At 39.9% G+C, this 16,353-nt stretch overlaps 1 protein-coding gene across 1 annotated transcript in view; it reads right to left on the bottom strand.

Moving 5' to 3' along the window:
• pappa2 (pappalysin 2) overlaps nucleotides 1–16,353 on the bottom strand; it is an 86,850-nt gene that overhangs the window by 67,372 nt on the left and 3,125 nt on the right. Inside the window, exons 2-4 of the mRNA XM_084912719.1 lie at nucleotides 10,714–10,946; nucleotides 10,077–10,304; nucleotides 9,375–9,970 (exon numbers count right to left, since the gene is read on the bottom strand). Of these exons, the coding sequence (XP_084768845.1) occupies nucleotides 9,375–9,970; nucleotides 10,077–10,304; nucleotides 10,714–10,946 (1,057 nt within the window). The remainder of the gene's footprint in view (nucleotides 1–9,374; nucleotides 9,971–10,076; nucleotides 10,305–10,713; nucleotides 10,947–16,353) is intronic.

The following is a 16,353-nucleotide window of genomic DNA, read 5'->3' as shown; positions in this document are numbered from 1 at the left end:
AGTATCAACAGTGTAGCATAAAGATCAAAAAGAGAGCAAAACCACAAAGTTTTGCATGTTACCGTAAGGTCCAGGAGGTGAACACAGAACCTTCTGTAACATGCTCCTATGTATGGTAATATGGCATCGGCATATGGTAACAAAACCCAACTGTACACTGAGTCATTTTCCAAGTATTAACCGCGTTCCCAAAAATAAAACTGATTACATAGTTCAAAGCTTAAAGTTAAAAAATTAACCAATTTTACAAGCAGTTGCTTCTCTAAATGTTGTTGTTACAGAAATATGGCATGTAATAGTGTGCTATAGTAGGGAAGCTAATCCAAAACACTGTACAGAACAAGAAAAAAGAAGAAACATGGAAATAAAAGATAGCCTCAGGAGGGGAAATTTTGGAGGAAAATATTTGTCTGGCTTATCATAATTCGGGAAGAGTTATCTCACAAGCTGTGTATTGTTGAGTGTGGTGCTAGGCTATTCTAACATTTAGCATTGGTAGCAGAAAGTAAAAAATAAATAAATAATAACTAAAAATACACAACAGCGTACCAAACATCGTTAATTAAACAATGTTTATCCTTAGAGACATATGCTTAATCAGTGTGCTCCAGTGTGAGTAGTCAGCTTACCCTCAAACTAGAATAAGTGACACCATAACAGTCAGAGTTCCTTATTAGAAGTTAAAGACTGGCATAGTCAAAGAGCACTTACACAGTTGTTTTCAGTTAAATTGGCTGATTATGTTCCTCTTTGTGTTACACTTGATTAGCATCTACTTTTTTTCTCTCTGATGTGCCAGTTACAACCTATAGTTGCAGCAGGTATTGTGTAAGAGTGACATAAACCTTAGCTCAATTGATTTGTACTTGTACAGTAAATGTAGTCTATCATATATTAAAATCAGATGGATTAGCGTTAGCCCAGCTAAGTGGTAAAATAAAGAAAGAAAAAAAGCAGACTTCTAGTTTTGTGCTAAGGCTAAGAACACATATCTCCAGTAGATGTCTCTTCTCACCCAACTCACAGCAAGTACATTTCACATAATATCTTTGCAAGCAAGGAGACAAGCATTCACCAGATAATTTTATACCTTGCTAGTATGGTTTTGGGTCCATATTTATCTTGAGAACTTTCTTGGTTTTTCATTACAAAGATTTAACAAGGTGCTGGAAACATTCCTCAGAGATTTTGATGCATATTGACATCGCACAGTTGCTGCAGATTTGTCGGCTGCAAAGGTGCTCTATTGGTTTGCGATCTGGTGACTGTGGAGGCTGTTTGAATTCAGTGATATCATTGTCATGTTCAACAGACCTTGTTGAGAACATCTTTGTCATGTGGATTTTATCCTGCTGGAACCAGCCATCAAAAGATAGGCTGGGTGCGGACCGTGGTCGTAAAGCAGCAATACTCATGTAGGCCTCAATCGATGCAATGCTCAGCTGATACTAAGAGGCTAAAAGTATGCCATGAAAATATCCCAACTCCACCAGCACCCTGAACCATTGATGAGTGTACATCCTGATTGGGGTGAGCAAATTGGTCTCATTAGAATCTGTTTAAAGACAGATGGTCAGTGTAGAGTATCTCTTTACTTAAATCCATCAATATTCCTCTCAGATCTCTCTCTGCCTACAAAAATGACCCTAGGACACTTTCATGTGTGACGCTAAGGTTGTTTTTCCTCGGCTGCTGTGAGGTCACATGTCATTTTTCTCCTTTGGTTTCATAGCTTGAAAGCTATTTCACCTATTACCATTGCTGGGTCTGAAAGTCATGCAGTGTGACTGCCCAGTGCCTCCATGCCAGACAGTTTAGGCTTTTATCCAGGTCTGTTTTTTTAGAGCAACTGGAAGGAAATAAAATCTGTCTGTTTGAGACTGCATGTGGAGTCTTCTACTCATGCACTAGCACAGAGGTAGGTCAGATTACTTCATATTTATAAGAATATATTCTGGTAAGTGCATGAATCATGCATAACTTTGTTTGTGAAGTCTTGTTTTTTGGGGTTTTTTCATCACGCACAGGCCATGCTTTCAGAGTGTTTTTCTTTTTTTATTATTATAACGTAATGGATTGTTGTTTCATGTTGTATGTTTTGAGCCAGGAGTTCAGGTTTTATGTGGTTGATCAATTTCAGCTGTAGGGCTTACTTTGTTGAAGAATTCTAATCTAAATTTACTTCATTTGAATTCTCGTGTTTTACTTCTCGTAAGTTTGTCAAAAAACGTTTATGCTTTTGATTAGGCTCAGAAGCAGGTTTACATTTATTAATAGTAAAAGGTTAAAAAGCATTAGAAATATCATTATATATTTGCTCATTAAACGATTGAGGTTTGGCTTAGTGCTCCTTAAATTGTTCCAAGAACCTGAAGAATAGACAGGTGACCTTGTGACTGTAAGACATCAGCTTTCAGCTGGGATAAATCTAGATGGATGAAATGAGAAAACAGTAATCCCCATCCTCTCACACGCCACTGCCAATGCACCATTAAGTAAGGCACTTCAAACTGGTTCAAAGTTGCTCAGCAGCCAAGAACCATACATCTGGCAAGTACTCCTAATGCAATCCCTCCTTCAGTGCATGTGTTGTACAGTAAATAAGAATGTGTTTCCTCAGGCACTTTGCCTGACTAAATAGGGTTTAAGATTTAAGATGCTTCAGGGAAGCCCTGCTCACACTACATTACTGAAGCAGAGTTCAGTTGAGGCTGCGTGCAGTATTCATCACCCCAGGGCGATGCAATTACAAGTGACAGAAAGTTGATCACTAAAGAGTTGACTCTTCAACTTCTCAGACTCAGAGGATGCCTCAGTGGAAGACTACGGCCAACCTGGCAAATAATAAATGGCTCTACATGATTGAAATGAAAACCCTGGTTATGCATTAACAACATTTGCGGCTAAGTGAAGCGCAGCATGTGTCAACAGCAGAGTCAGCACCAGCGCAGTTACCATGTAAAGCTGTAGATGTGCATCCATTCAAAATATTACTGTTGACAAGTCAGTTACTTTGAACCCCCAGGAACCAGAAGACAGACTGTGAAAATGTCACGGCAGCAGCAGGCAAACATTTTACCATGTTGCGCACTTTACTGTGCACCTCGCTTGCCTTTCAACAGTTTTGTCTTTTAACTAAGGTCAATAAAAAGCACGTGCAGTGCAAATGCATTTACTCATTTCCCTTTTTTTTTTGCTAATTCTAGTTTTCCTTTTAAGACCTATGACTGTCAGTGTACACAAACAAAGGAGGTGGAGCCTATCCCAGCTGTCACGGAGTTCATAAACTTCACAATGTCTTTACAATATCGTACCAAATTGCAGTAAGTCTGAACAGAGTTGCTGTGCACACGCATGTGTTGCACATGCATGAAACAGCCCAGGTTGTAATCAGTCATATGGAAAGCTGTCCGGTCGGTCACCAGGTCAAAGCAGAAACACTTTGAATAATCCTGCTGATATCTATCAGCAGGATATGGACTGGGTAATGTTTTCAGTATGAAAAGATGCCACATTGTTTGACAAAAAATGAAAATGATCTTATTCAAAGACACCCTGAAAATCAAAATGAAAAAAAGATGCGGCAGGCTAGTCCACTTTGCTGAAATTTCATTACAGAAACTCGAAATAGTACTCAGTAGTTTGCAAGGCCCCCGCGTGCTTGAATGCATGCCTGACAACACTGGGACATGCTTCTAAAGAGATGACGGATGGTGTCCTGAGGGATCTCCACCCAGATCTGGACCACAGCATCACAAAGCTCCTGGAAAGTTTCAGTTAGAACCTGTTTGTGTCAGATGGACCGAGACAGAATGCCCCAGAGGAGTCTATTGCATTTTTCTACTGGAATAAAGTGGCCACCGCCTGTGAAACCATTTCTGTTTTAGGGGTTGTTTCACTGTTGCCCCACTAGCACACATGTTGTTCATTTCATTAACACCAGAGCAGCTGAAACTGATTAACAACGCTCTCTGATACTTAACTGATCAGATCAGCATCCCAGAAGTTTAACTGAGTTGATGTTACACTCTGATTCAAAAGTGTTTTTTGGTTTGCTTATTTTCAAGCAGTGTATAGACAACGACTGCTCTCTGGGACTATCGGCTATGTCCATCTTTTCTAAACAGCATATGGCTAAACTATTTCAGCATATGACTATTTTCTAGTTTCTAGAACTGAAAGCTTCCTTTTATATGTAGCACCACCTAAAATCAGCCATTTTGACAGTTAGCCTCCCCTGTAAGAATTGAAAGCTTGATGGGTGTACTAACAGAAACTAAAAACGTAGCAAACTGGCGAGTTTGCATGCTCTGGCCTAAGTTGACTAGCAGAGAAATGCATAAGGCTTGTGACAGCTTAGCTTAACTGAGCTGAGAGACAGCACTGAATCAATGTCATTCACATGTAGAACTGCTGCTCTAAGAAATATTTATACTTTTACTAGTGAATAAAACACAAGAACATTTAAACTTGACCTAACGTCATGTCACGCATAGAATTCACACGCATGTTAAGCATGAACGAGGCTGTGACGGATGTTTCAGAGGAGCTGCCTGGAACTCTTTGCACATAAGGGCTCTGGCCAGGATTAACTAACCAAAGACTGTTAGCTAATCCAGGACATTTGTCTTAGCGTAAATATACATGATGTCCCCCGCCACCCCATCACTCCCGCCATCCTTGCCTTTCTCTCTCCATTTTTCCCCTTTTGCACTCACTTTCCTTTTTTGCAATGCCAGAATCTCCAGCGTACCTGGCTATTGCTCTAGAACTGGCTCTTGACCGCAAATTTGTGTCGTGACAGCAGCTGGCTTCAAAAACCTCAGGCCTTGTACTGGCCAGCAGCAGCTGCACTCATATAGGGTCCCAAAATCTGAATACCTGGCCAACAGCTCAGAGAGAGAGGGGTGGGGGGGGCTGCAGTGAAGGGATATCAAAAACCCAGATCCCAAACATAAAAATGCTTCAGTGTTCTGCAAATGCCAGCAAAATGTCATCCTCGCATTAATTCTCTCTCCTGCCTGAGAAAGCTTGAATTGGGATCCAGGTACACAGATGCACACACACATGCTCCCACTCACACACAAGGACTTTCAACATGCTGAGGTCAGGACCTTTCTAAAAGACCTACATTACTGTTACTCTGCTGAGACCAGTTTTTATGACACCCTGGTCGCTTGTGTATTGGCTGTCCATGTTGTTTTTACTGGAGGGTCAGAAGCTTATAGACAGAAATGTTAGCAATAGTCCCTGCAAAAGTAAACTCGATGCACTGAATTACACACATACCATAACTGGTGAGTTTTGCTTTCATTATCTAAACTGCAGAAGATTTCTTTAGGAAAGCAAACCAAAAAAACAAAAAACAAAAAACAAATCCAGATCCATAATTTTAAAAGATATATTAAAATCAAACATGTTGTAATTGCCCAGTTAATTTATTTAAGTATAAATATGGTCATATTAAATCTAGAATAACTCAAAGAGTTTTTTTTATATAACTAAGGCCAAGGACCAGACCTCTGAATAAAACTGTGTTGGTGCAAAACAACCGAGTGGAGTGCTCTCTGCTGTCCAGTTCTTCATTAGAGTCCATCTCCTCTCTGCAGGGTAGAAAGCTCAGGCTGCGATAGGGAACATTTGACCATTACAACTACCAACCTCATTTTTTCCCCTCTGCCTCTGTGAGTCTATCCCAGCAAGCTCATGACGGGACACCATAAATTTACATCTACTTTTGACACACCCAAAGGGCTTCCTCCATATGGCCAAGCAATGAGACCACACGCACGCAACCCAGCTTTTTTCTTTTTTACTTCTACTGAACTTTAACCTTTAACCTTATGTCCTTTTCCAGCGACAGGATGTTGCACATTCGTACAGATGCAAATATGCACACCTGCTGGCTGCACAGTGCGGTTACAGTCTCCATCTCTTGGCCACTGGGAGCTGTCCAGTTAAACATATCTTCTTCTATTGGCCGCTGAAAATGCTGAAGGTTAATCACCTTGCTCACAGGCACTGTTTTTATATTAAGGAAAGTTCAGACTTCCCTGGTGTCTATACCCCAGATTTCGTTGCCAGTTAGTTTACTGACACTTCTTTAGGACAAAGAACAAAAAACCAGAAATTAAAGATTCCAGGAATAACACATGACCAATGCCCCTGAGGCTAAAATGGGAGTTCAGTTCAATTCACTTCAATTTTATACCAGTCAAAAGTTTGGACACAACTTTATTTTCATGACTATTTTACATTGTAGATCTTCACTGAAGGCATCAAAACTATGAATGAACACATATGTAATTATGTAGTAAAAAAATGTGTGAAATAGTTCAAAACATGTTTTATATTTAATTCTTCAAAATAGCCGCCCTTTGCTTTGATTACTGCTTTGCACACTCTCGGTCTTCTCTCGATGAGCCTTATGAGGTCGTCACCTGAAATGGTTTTCTTGTCTTGAGGAAGTTCCCAGAGATGCTGAGCACTTGTTTGCGTTTTTGCCTTTACTCTGCGGTCCACCTCATCCCAAACCATCTCGATGGTTTGGGATGAGGTGGAACCAAAGATCCACTGGTCTAATTGTCCATTCCTTGTGTTTCTCTTCTGCTCGTTGCTTTTCCTTAGTAGTGTTTTCTTAGCAGCTATTTGACCATAAAGGCCTGATTCTCTTCTCAACAGTTGATATAGAGATGTGTCTGCTACTAGAACTCTGTGTGGCAATCCTAAGTGATGTTAACTTGCTATTTCTGAGGCTGATGACTTGGATGAAGCAGCAGAGGTGACTCTTGGTCTTCCTTTCCTGGGGCGTCCTCATGTGAGCCAGTTTTGTCATAGCACTTGATGGTTTTTGCGTCTGCACTTGTGGACACATTCAAAGTTTTAACAATTTCCGGACTGACTGACCTTCAGTTCTTAACGTAATGAGGGACTGCCATTACTCTTTACTTAGCTGATTGGTTCTTGCCATAATATGAATTCTAACAGTTGACAAAAAAGGCTGTCAGCTGTGTACCAACCTGACTTCTGCACAACACAACTGATGGTCCCAACCCCATTTGAAGGCAAGAAATTCCACAAATGAACCCTGACAGGCTCACCTGTGAAGTGAAAACCATCTCAGGTGACGACATCATTAAGCTCACTGAGAGAAGGCCGAGGGTTTGCAGAGCTGTCAACAAAGCAAAGGGCGGCAAGAATCTAAAATATAAGACATACTTAGAGTTATTTATCAAATTTTTCTTTGCTACATAATTCCATTTATCTTGGTTCATATATTTGATGTATTCAGTATGGATCAACAACGTCGAAAGTATTAAAATAAAGACAAGTCCATTAAATGAGAAGGTGTGTCCAAACTTTTGACTGGTAGTTTAATTAGTGCCAAAACACAACAGCAGTTGCCTCAAGCTAAACACCAACAACTTGGCAACAGTGGGAAGGAAAAACTCCCTTTTAAAAGGAAGAAACCTCTTATATCTTATCAGTGTGTGTGTGTGTGTGTGTGTGTGTGTGTGTGTGTGTGTACAGAAAGCTGGGGGTTTTCTGCATGGTAATGAAAATGTATGCTATGCCTTCTAATAATGCAGGCTAAGTGAATCATGTACAAGACTCCCTATTTATTAGATAGATAGAGTCTATTAGATAGATATGATTAAAATTACTGCAGCACTCTACTTTTAATGCCTGGCATGCTCTAACTCTGAGATAAAATATTATGATCAACAGTACCAAACACTGCAGTGGAGTCTGCACAGAAGCATTGTCACTTGTAACCTTCACTAATGCTGTTTCTGTACTGTGACGAATTCTGAAAATTGAGTGACACCCTCAAACAATCCATTCCTCTGCAGATGATCAATTAGCTCCTTTACCACTACTGTTTCAAGGGTTTTTGAGATAACAGGAAGGTTGAAGATTGGCCTTTAATTAGCTGAAAACAAGGAATGGGTCTAATAGACACGTTGATGGTTTGGAAGAAGTTATTATTGAATGTAACACGGAAAAATCAGTTGGAGAGAAAAAAGTCTAAATAAATATCAATGGCATTGAAAGTAGATGCACATGTCTGTGAGATGGTTATGAATGCTAACTAGCAGCAGTGGGTAGCACCACAGTTTGTAGCTACAGCAAGACACTCCCTGAAAAACCATAATGAAATAGCAAAGTGACTTGTAACAGTAATATTTAAAACTGACTTTTTATTGACCATTACTTCAGTGTTTCTCAAATTCTTTTGCTGATCTACTGAATGTAATCCATATGAATGTTGTCATACTACATAAATATCCCATTTGTATTTAAAACTGCTTTACACTGAGAGCAGAATATAATGATTACACCAACAGAGGCTTTTAGAGGGAACTCTACTTAGTTACTTAACTTCCACAGTGGTAAAGAAAGGTCCATTACACTAAAAAAAAAATAAAGAAATGGAAATATATCATGGGGAAAAAATGTTTGAAAAAACATTTATTCATCCTTGTGTTAGGCTGTCACACTCTGTCAGCTCAAGACATCAAAAGCTAAATCTCATGGTTTAAAAAGCAGTTTTGGTTCCCGTGTTCTGTTTCCCAGTGCCTCAGTGTGAAGCTTGTGGTTGAAATTTGGATTTTAAGTCCTTTAAGAACTTCGGCCGACGACCTCATGGGGAGACTTCATGCGAGCTATTTAGAACGCTGCGTGAGCCCGACTGTCAGACCAAATGGAAGGCAGTGGGCTGCCGCACGTGTTGTTTAGCAAAAATAAGTGTGTACTTTGGCCACTTAACCCACCATTTCTACTTCACAGAGCTCCCTCTAAGACCACTGGGGAAAGTGAGAGTCCCAATTTGTTCATGCCATATTATGAGCTACTGACTGCACGGCCTGCTGAAGTACTGCAGCATGCGAAATAGGGACACTTCAGGGCCTCACAGGGAGAGGTACTCTTACTAGTGCCCATTCATGCCCATAGAAATCTTCTCTCTGGAATAATATCTTGCCTTTACTGGCTTAAAATGTAATCCTCCTACTTTCTATGCTATGTCTCCTCAACAATGTAGCCTTTTACATATTCCTGCTTAACGCTTTGCACAGTGTAAAATTGAATGGCCATTGTTCTCGCAAAAACTACACAACACCTGGTTCAAAAATATTTCAGATTAAAAATCTTCTGTTAGTTTTTGGGGGGGCCTTAAAGGAAGGCCTTTAACGTTAAAAATACAGTACAGGAGTAGGGTTAGGTTGCATTTTAGATTATACTAAATGGACTAAATGTACTTTTCTACTCTATGTGAGGACTCACAGAGCTTTATACAACACGTCTCACTCCTACAAGTACGTTTTCTACATAGAGAGCCATTTTAGTAGATAACATTTGTTCAACAACCTTACCTGTCAGGAGAGTCAGGATCAAAACAGGTCTTGAGCACATCTGTAACATCTGGGTCACAGCAGTCTCCATCATCATAGTCGTAGTGTATACTGTTGCACTCCATGTTACAAACCCCATCCTGCCTCTTCCAGTTGTAACAGGGCCCCACCCTGAGACAGTCCCCTCCATCATGACCCGTCCTCGGATGGTCACATTCTGGGTCACACTGGCGGTTCCCAATCTTTGCAATACGGCAGTTGCTGAGGATGAATCTCTCCTGGAGGCTAGAGTTTTTCACTGTGTAGACACTCAGATCCAGAGTAATGTTGTAAGGGCGGAAGGCCTGAGTCAGAGCCTGGTGCTGGAGCTGAATTTGGGCTTCGGTCACGGTGGGGTTTCCACCATCATCGTTGGAGAGGTTGACAATCCGGTAGCGAATTCGCTTGGGTGTTCGGAGCTGCCAGTTGTCGTTGTATCCAGAGATGATATCTATATTGTCACAGGGTGTAAGGCCACAGGGTGGTGGCGAGAAGGAGGAGACAAGTTCTGGCTCAGGGACAGGACTGGTGATGATGGTTGGATGATGGTCTTTGTATGGAGTCCATAGCTGTTCCACCTAAAAGGCAGAAAAGCAATACTAAATAAATTTTAGCTAAGATTAAGACTATTGGAAGAACACAAATCAACAACTAACAGTGTAGAAATTTGAAATGACCACTTACATTAGTAAAGTCAGCCCACATCGCCAGCACCGGCTCACTCATGTCAATTTGGAGTGGCCGTTTGAGCAAGTCCGCATGGGAGCGGGCATAGCCCCACAAGACCACACCTCCTACGTGGCCTCTAAAGCTTTGCCCCTGATCGGACTGATTGCTGCCAAGAAAGAGGGTTCTGCAGGCCTTCATGAAGGGGCTGTAGAGATTCCCTGACTGGTGGCTGCTTTCTCCTGCCTAAGAGGGAAAAAATTAGGGATTTCTTTTCTTCATTTTATCATGTTCTGAATATACTTTAAGATTAATTGCCTAATTATTCTTTTTTAAAAGAACATATAAGCAGTAAGTCATCCAAATGTTACAGCATTAGAGTGCTGTGGCAGTTAGCTTTTTAAGAAGCTTTCCATTTGGTTGGCATGTAATATATTCACTCTGCTCCATGGATGCTCTCATTGGCAATAACTTCTATTGCCAACATATTAATTGGGTGCCCTATAATCTGACAAAAAGCAAAAACAATCCCTAAGAGGATATTGTAATAGAGCTGGTAAATATGATATATAGCCATGGGTGAAATGCCTGGAAAATATCATGAAATGGACCATTGATTTGTGTGACCAAACTCAACCAATGTTCAATCACACACCTTAGCTCCATCAACATACAAAGTCATGTTATGACCATTGTAAGCGGCCATCAGGTGAGTCCAGACATTGGCTCGGTACCGCTGGTGGCTGTGGACAGTGGTGGATTTCACAGCTCGGTCTGTACGAAGTGTGAAGTAGAAGCGTGCATCTCTGGTGCCAGCAGTTTCCACAGTGCGAATGCCTACTGACCAACCCTTCTCACTTAGTGAGTGGGAACAGTTGTCAAAGACACCTAGGGGAGAAAAGTGGTGGAAAAAAATGAATATTCACAATTTACAAAGAGTCAGCACCCTTGAGAAATTGAACAATCATGCCAACAAGCAACCTTTCCAAGTGATTATACTCCTATGATTAGACTAAAAGAGAGAGAGCAGTGCATAGAGACACAGTTAGAGAAAGTAAGACAGAGAGAGTAACAGAGCCAGAAACAGCAGGACAGAACAGAGAGGGGAAGAAGGACGGAGGTATTTCACTAAGCAAAGGCAAGGCCCTGATGTTTCCATCTGCTGTTGCAACAGAGACACACAGACGCACATCTGCTCCCCAGATGTCAAATACTAGGACAGAGAAGGGTCAGGGAACCCCCTCACCCTCCTCAATTCTGTGTGTGTGTGTGTGTGTGTGTGTGTGTGTGTGTGTGTGTGTGTGTGTGTAGGCTTACTTGTGTATCTAAAAGGGAAAAACATCCTCATGGAGTTGAGCCAGTTTCATGGCTAAGCATGTAATTCAGTAGTTGAGATAAGACTATAGATTTGTAGCTTAGTGTGGTAACTTCAAAATGGTATTTCACTTGCATTACACCGCAATGTTTCAGGACAACCAATCAACAAGCATCTTCAATGTGGCGATGCGCGTTCAGCTTAATTATTGCACTGAATCAATATTTTAACTCTGCAGCTATTTTGGCCTTTGGAGGGAAGCAGAAGCAGCTGGCAATATAACACTGATATACTGTGGATTTGTACAGTCAAACATATTTACAAACAATTTGAGATCATCTCCAGGAAGGTTCCTGGTGGCAAACTGATTTAAACACTGATCATAAAAATACTGCATCTGCATTTAAGCGTTGTTTCGTCCTCAAGAGCTAAATTTTAAATACAACTGAAATGTGCAGCACAAGACGGCACTAACAATGTCACATTAGTTTGGCAAGTGTGGCTAAACTTAGCAGTGTCAGCACTAGAAGCCATATTTTTCCTTGCCCAAATGTCTGTGCAGAACGTAAAGAACACGCTGCTCCATATAAGCAGTTAGCATTACTCAACTAACATCTTCGTAACAACAGGCAACTGGTGTTGGACTAAACACAAGATAATTATTTTAAGCAACTTATTTTGTTGCTGCAAACTAGCAAGGACAGAAATGTCCCTATGCAGCAATTTTAAAGGGAAATACTTTGTATCCTCGATTCTAAATGCTCCATCTATCAAACTGCTGACCTCTTCTGTCTGCTGTGTGCTTGTTGGGCAGGTAGTGTACAGTATCAGAGATACTATTAAAAAACTTCCTCTAACAAGGTTACTGAGGACAGTGAAATATCCAGGCCAGGAAACCCAAACAGTGGGCTGAATTATGCCCTGCAGAGCAGTGAGACACTGTTGATGACTTTTTTTGCAGCTCACTACTACTGCTGCCAGACAACTCTATTGAATTACTCAATCATTTGATTCACTGTTAGAGTTCAGCTTTAAAAATGCTACATATAGCAGAGTAGGATACATGATCAAAACATATGACACTAAAGGAACAAGAAAATGAAACTTGAATAATTTAAGACTTTTATCAAAGACTTTAAAAACATTACTAACATTTAGAGAATCTTTTCACATGTCACTCTATCATTGATGAATATTTTATACAGTGTTGAATTTTTTTTTAACTTTAGTACTATTGCTGTATATGTTGTGCAACATGCATGGAATCATGCAATAATACATCTTATTATCTGTATTATATATTAATGCAGGGCTTGTCAAATGTACTAATGGCATCATCATTTGTCCAGCAGCCCACTCGGGACTGGACTGTTTACAACATTCTGCAACGCATACAGTCACACAAGAATAAAGGGTTGAAATGTGCAAACAGATTTAAAAGATCATCAGTGACCATTAGAAGTCAAACCAATGTCAATGTCATGTCTAGCAGAAACAATAGGAGTTTGTTTTTTACTGAATTGGTCAAATTCCTTCTGGACACTACAAAGAGAAAGGCCCATGCCACAAAATGCCGCCCTCACATAAGGAAGCAATGAGGGGAAAGAAAAGTTGCGTAATGGAGTCGGATCTTTGATCAGAGTAAATGTGAGCGGACATAACAGTTTGTGGTCTCCCTCACTATCTGGACAGCTGCAGTGCTACACCATAGCGCTTTTATCCTCTTCAATTTGCTTGATGTATGTGTTGTTCTGTCAAGTGTGCAGCTTTTCAAATGCAACATTCTCGGTATTAGAAAAATAGCCATGTTTGTCTTCACGAGAAGAGCCTGCAAAACAATGCAGGTTGTGTAGGAATCAGTGTGTCTACAGCTGGCACTTACAATCAGTGGAAATCCACAGGGAAGCTAACTCTTGATGAGAAGCTGAGTGAAATCCATCGTGTTTTTTTAAACAGATTCTATGTCCTGAATTAGAATTTACCTGGTTAAACCAATCTTTTAATGTTATAACTCACTTTAGCTTTAGGGGTGTCACGATAACTGTGTATTGATGGGAACTGATCTTGAAAGGAGTTTATTTTCAGTTTTTCAAAGTTTCAGTGTTATTTCATTAAATTGATGAAAACCAACTAAAATTAATTGTAATTAAAAACAAAAAGTGAAAAAGCAAACGCTGTGACTTTGTGTCCAAAGTGTCGATGTGTTGCACTGAGGAGATACAACACTGTGGAAAAATCTAGAACCAACATCTTTTGTTTATATTTTGCAGTGTTTGGAAAGGATGCAGTGATTTATTGAAACATGAGCAAAGCATTCATGGGAACGCATTATAGAAAGCAAAGAAAATCAAAAATCAGTATTTGATATGACCACCATTATTCTGCGACACAGCCTGAACGTTTTGTATAATTCCTTTTAGTACCCTTCAGGTTCCCCAGTCTCACTGAAGGCCGGCCCACAGGTCTTCTTCTTCTTTCAGGTATGCTTTTACTTTTACTGGCAGTGTATTTGGGATCATGGTCATGCTAAAACAATTAAGCCGTTATCAATCAACCGCTTTCCAGATGGTATTGTATGCCGAATCACAATCTGACCATAACTTGCTACATTCATAGTTCCATCAAAGATACCCAACACCACTGGCTCGAATGCAGCCCCAAACCATGACACTGTTTTACTGATGGCTATAGACACTCACTGTTGTTTTTCTCTGTTTTGTACTTATTGACGACAATTTGAACCAAAAATTTGAAATCTGGATTCATCAGTGTATAACACCTGTTGTAATCTTCAGTCCAGTTTGTGCATCATTTTTGATGCGTCACCCTTTCCGTTTGTTTCCCTTCATAAAGAATGGCTTCTTCACAGCCTCCACTTGTCCCGTTTCCTCTGATTTTTTTAAGGACACACTGCACACCATGCTGTCAAGTTTGGGAATCACTATTTTATACTTGTTAAACTGTTATCTTTGTAACTTTTTATAGATTCAACTAAAGTTATATAGTTGTGACAGGCATGGCTAAACATTTCAGGCATGCAGAATATTTGAATGATTCATAGGTCACAATTAATTGACTTAACAAGCAAAAAAACATTTCCCCGAAAATGGTCAGGTACAAGGACTGGACTGAAAACAAGCCAATGTTCAAAGAAGAACTTTGAAAGACTTTTAGAACAACGGGAGAACTACTGCTCAAGACGATTTAAAAAAATAACAAGAACGTCTGGCAAAATATAAAGAAGTGAGAAGTCGTTCAAGACTTTGTACAATCTTTTATGAACTGACGTTAAACTACACCGCGTCAGGCTGGCCTGCACTTTTTTGTAATGTAAATTTTTAGCACAAAATGGTGCCGCAAGTTAACATAAGCCGTATTTAACCAGGTAAGTTGCTCTGTATAGATTTTTGTGGACTTTTTAGCTTAGCGTATAACATTTTAAGGCTACAATCTAACAATCTTGAAAGCAACATTTGCTTCCTGGTTTACATTGTAATTGTAAAATTCTTCCAAGAGGCTGTGTCAAGTGTCATCACTCATCACACAGTTATCAATACCAGCTATCAATATATTCATCGTCCTCTTTATAATAGCCTATTCTTCAGAAATGGAAATGATCCTGTCACGTTATCTTTGTCAGCATCCGGTGGCAGCAATGATAATTGCTGTCAGTGTCCAATTATGTCCAATCACACTCATTATTGTTGTCAGCAGGGATGTAACTAGACCCTAAAACTTCCACGGTCTAGTTTGGGGTATGTATTCAAAACAAGCTGCACTCATTCATAAGATAATTCTATTAAGCTTGCATTTTTCTGGTTGTAATTATTGTTAGTACAACCCAAGGATAAGCTTGAGAAAATAGTAATGACAATGAGCAAATGATACAATCTGATCGGAAATGTATTCATATTAAAATATTTTGTTTGCTTAGTTTCTTATGTTGCACATTTTGACACACTAGCCTAAATGAGTACACCAGAAGAATGCTATTTTCCTCCTTTCAAAGAAAGCAACAATCGCCCTGAGGTTATGAAGGGAAGGGATTTATGTGATAGCACTGAACTGTGTTTTTGGAGTTCATCTGCGCTCAGTGTCAAAGGTTATGTGTGACAAAACAATAGGAGGAAAAGTGAAAGGGACGTTTTACAGTATGGTAGGAAGATCTGCTATGTTGTATGACTTGGAGACAGTGGCACTAACAAAAAGACATGATAGAACAGGAGGTTGGACATTTGAAGATGTTAAGATATTTTATTGCTATTGACCAGGAGGGAAAGCATTAGAGATGAGTATATCAGAGGGAGATCTCAGGTCGAGTGATTTGACTGGAGGAAAAGAGAAAGAAAGGGGACAGCCAAAAGAAGAAGATTAAAAACAAGATCTCCATCACTGTTTTAGCTTATCGAGTGGGGCGTGTCAGGGAAGCCTATTTTTTTAATATAGACATTAACTAAAATAATACATGTGTTCTGTAGTGCTGAGTTGTTCTATGTTTGTTTCATTGTGTTTACAGTGTAGTTACTGAATTTGTGTATTAGGTGAAGATAGTTTTGTAAAGCTGTGACACCATGAGTGCAGTGGAGGTGAACCTTGCTGATGTTCATCTCAGATGGCCAGCTGAAGGTCATAAATACTTAATGTACGGCAAAACAATACTTTTACACAATAACTGAAATACTTTTATTTATCCACATAAGACCACTTTCAGTCAGAGACATATTTATATTACATATTTATCACCATCGTCATCCCTTTCTCAGTGACCTCAGTTTTGATCATTATTAAAAAGGTCACCAGAGCTTTCCACCACTTCAAAACGTCTCAAAACTTAGAAAATCAAACTGACTGAGAAATTGCTCCATGCAGGTCTTATGAAGCTGTCACCCTGTATTTGCAGGATTATCCAAATTATCAGTAGGATGACTTCAACTTCCTCAGAATGCAGCAGTCCTTATATGTACACAGCATTTTGAACAC

This window comes from Perissodus microlepis, chromosome 18, assembly GCF_051167445.1.
Source record: "Perissodus microlepis isolate ML-2025 ecotype Zambia chromosome 18, ASM5116744v1, whole genome shotgun sequence".
Taxonomy (NCBI): domain Eukaryota; kingdom Metazoa; phylum Chordata; class Actinopteri; order Cichliformes; family Cichlidae; genus Perissodus; species Perissodus microlepis.
Note: the sequence above shows the minus strand (reverse complement) of the source record. Positions and strands in the feature narration are given on the sequence as shown.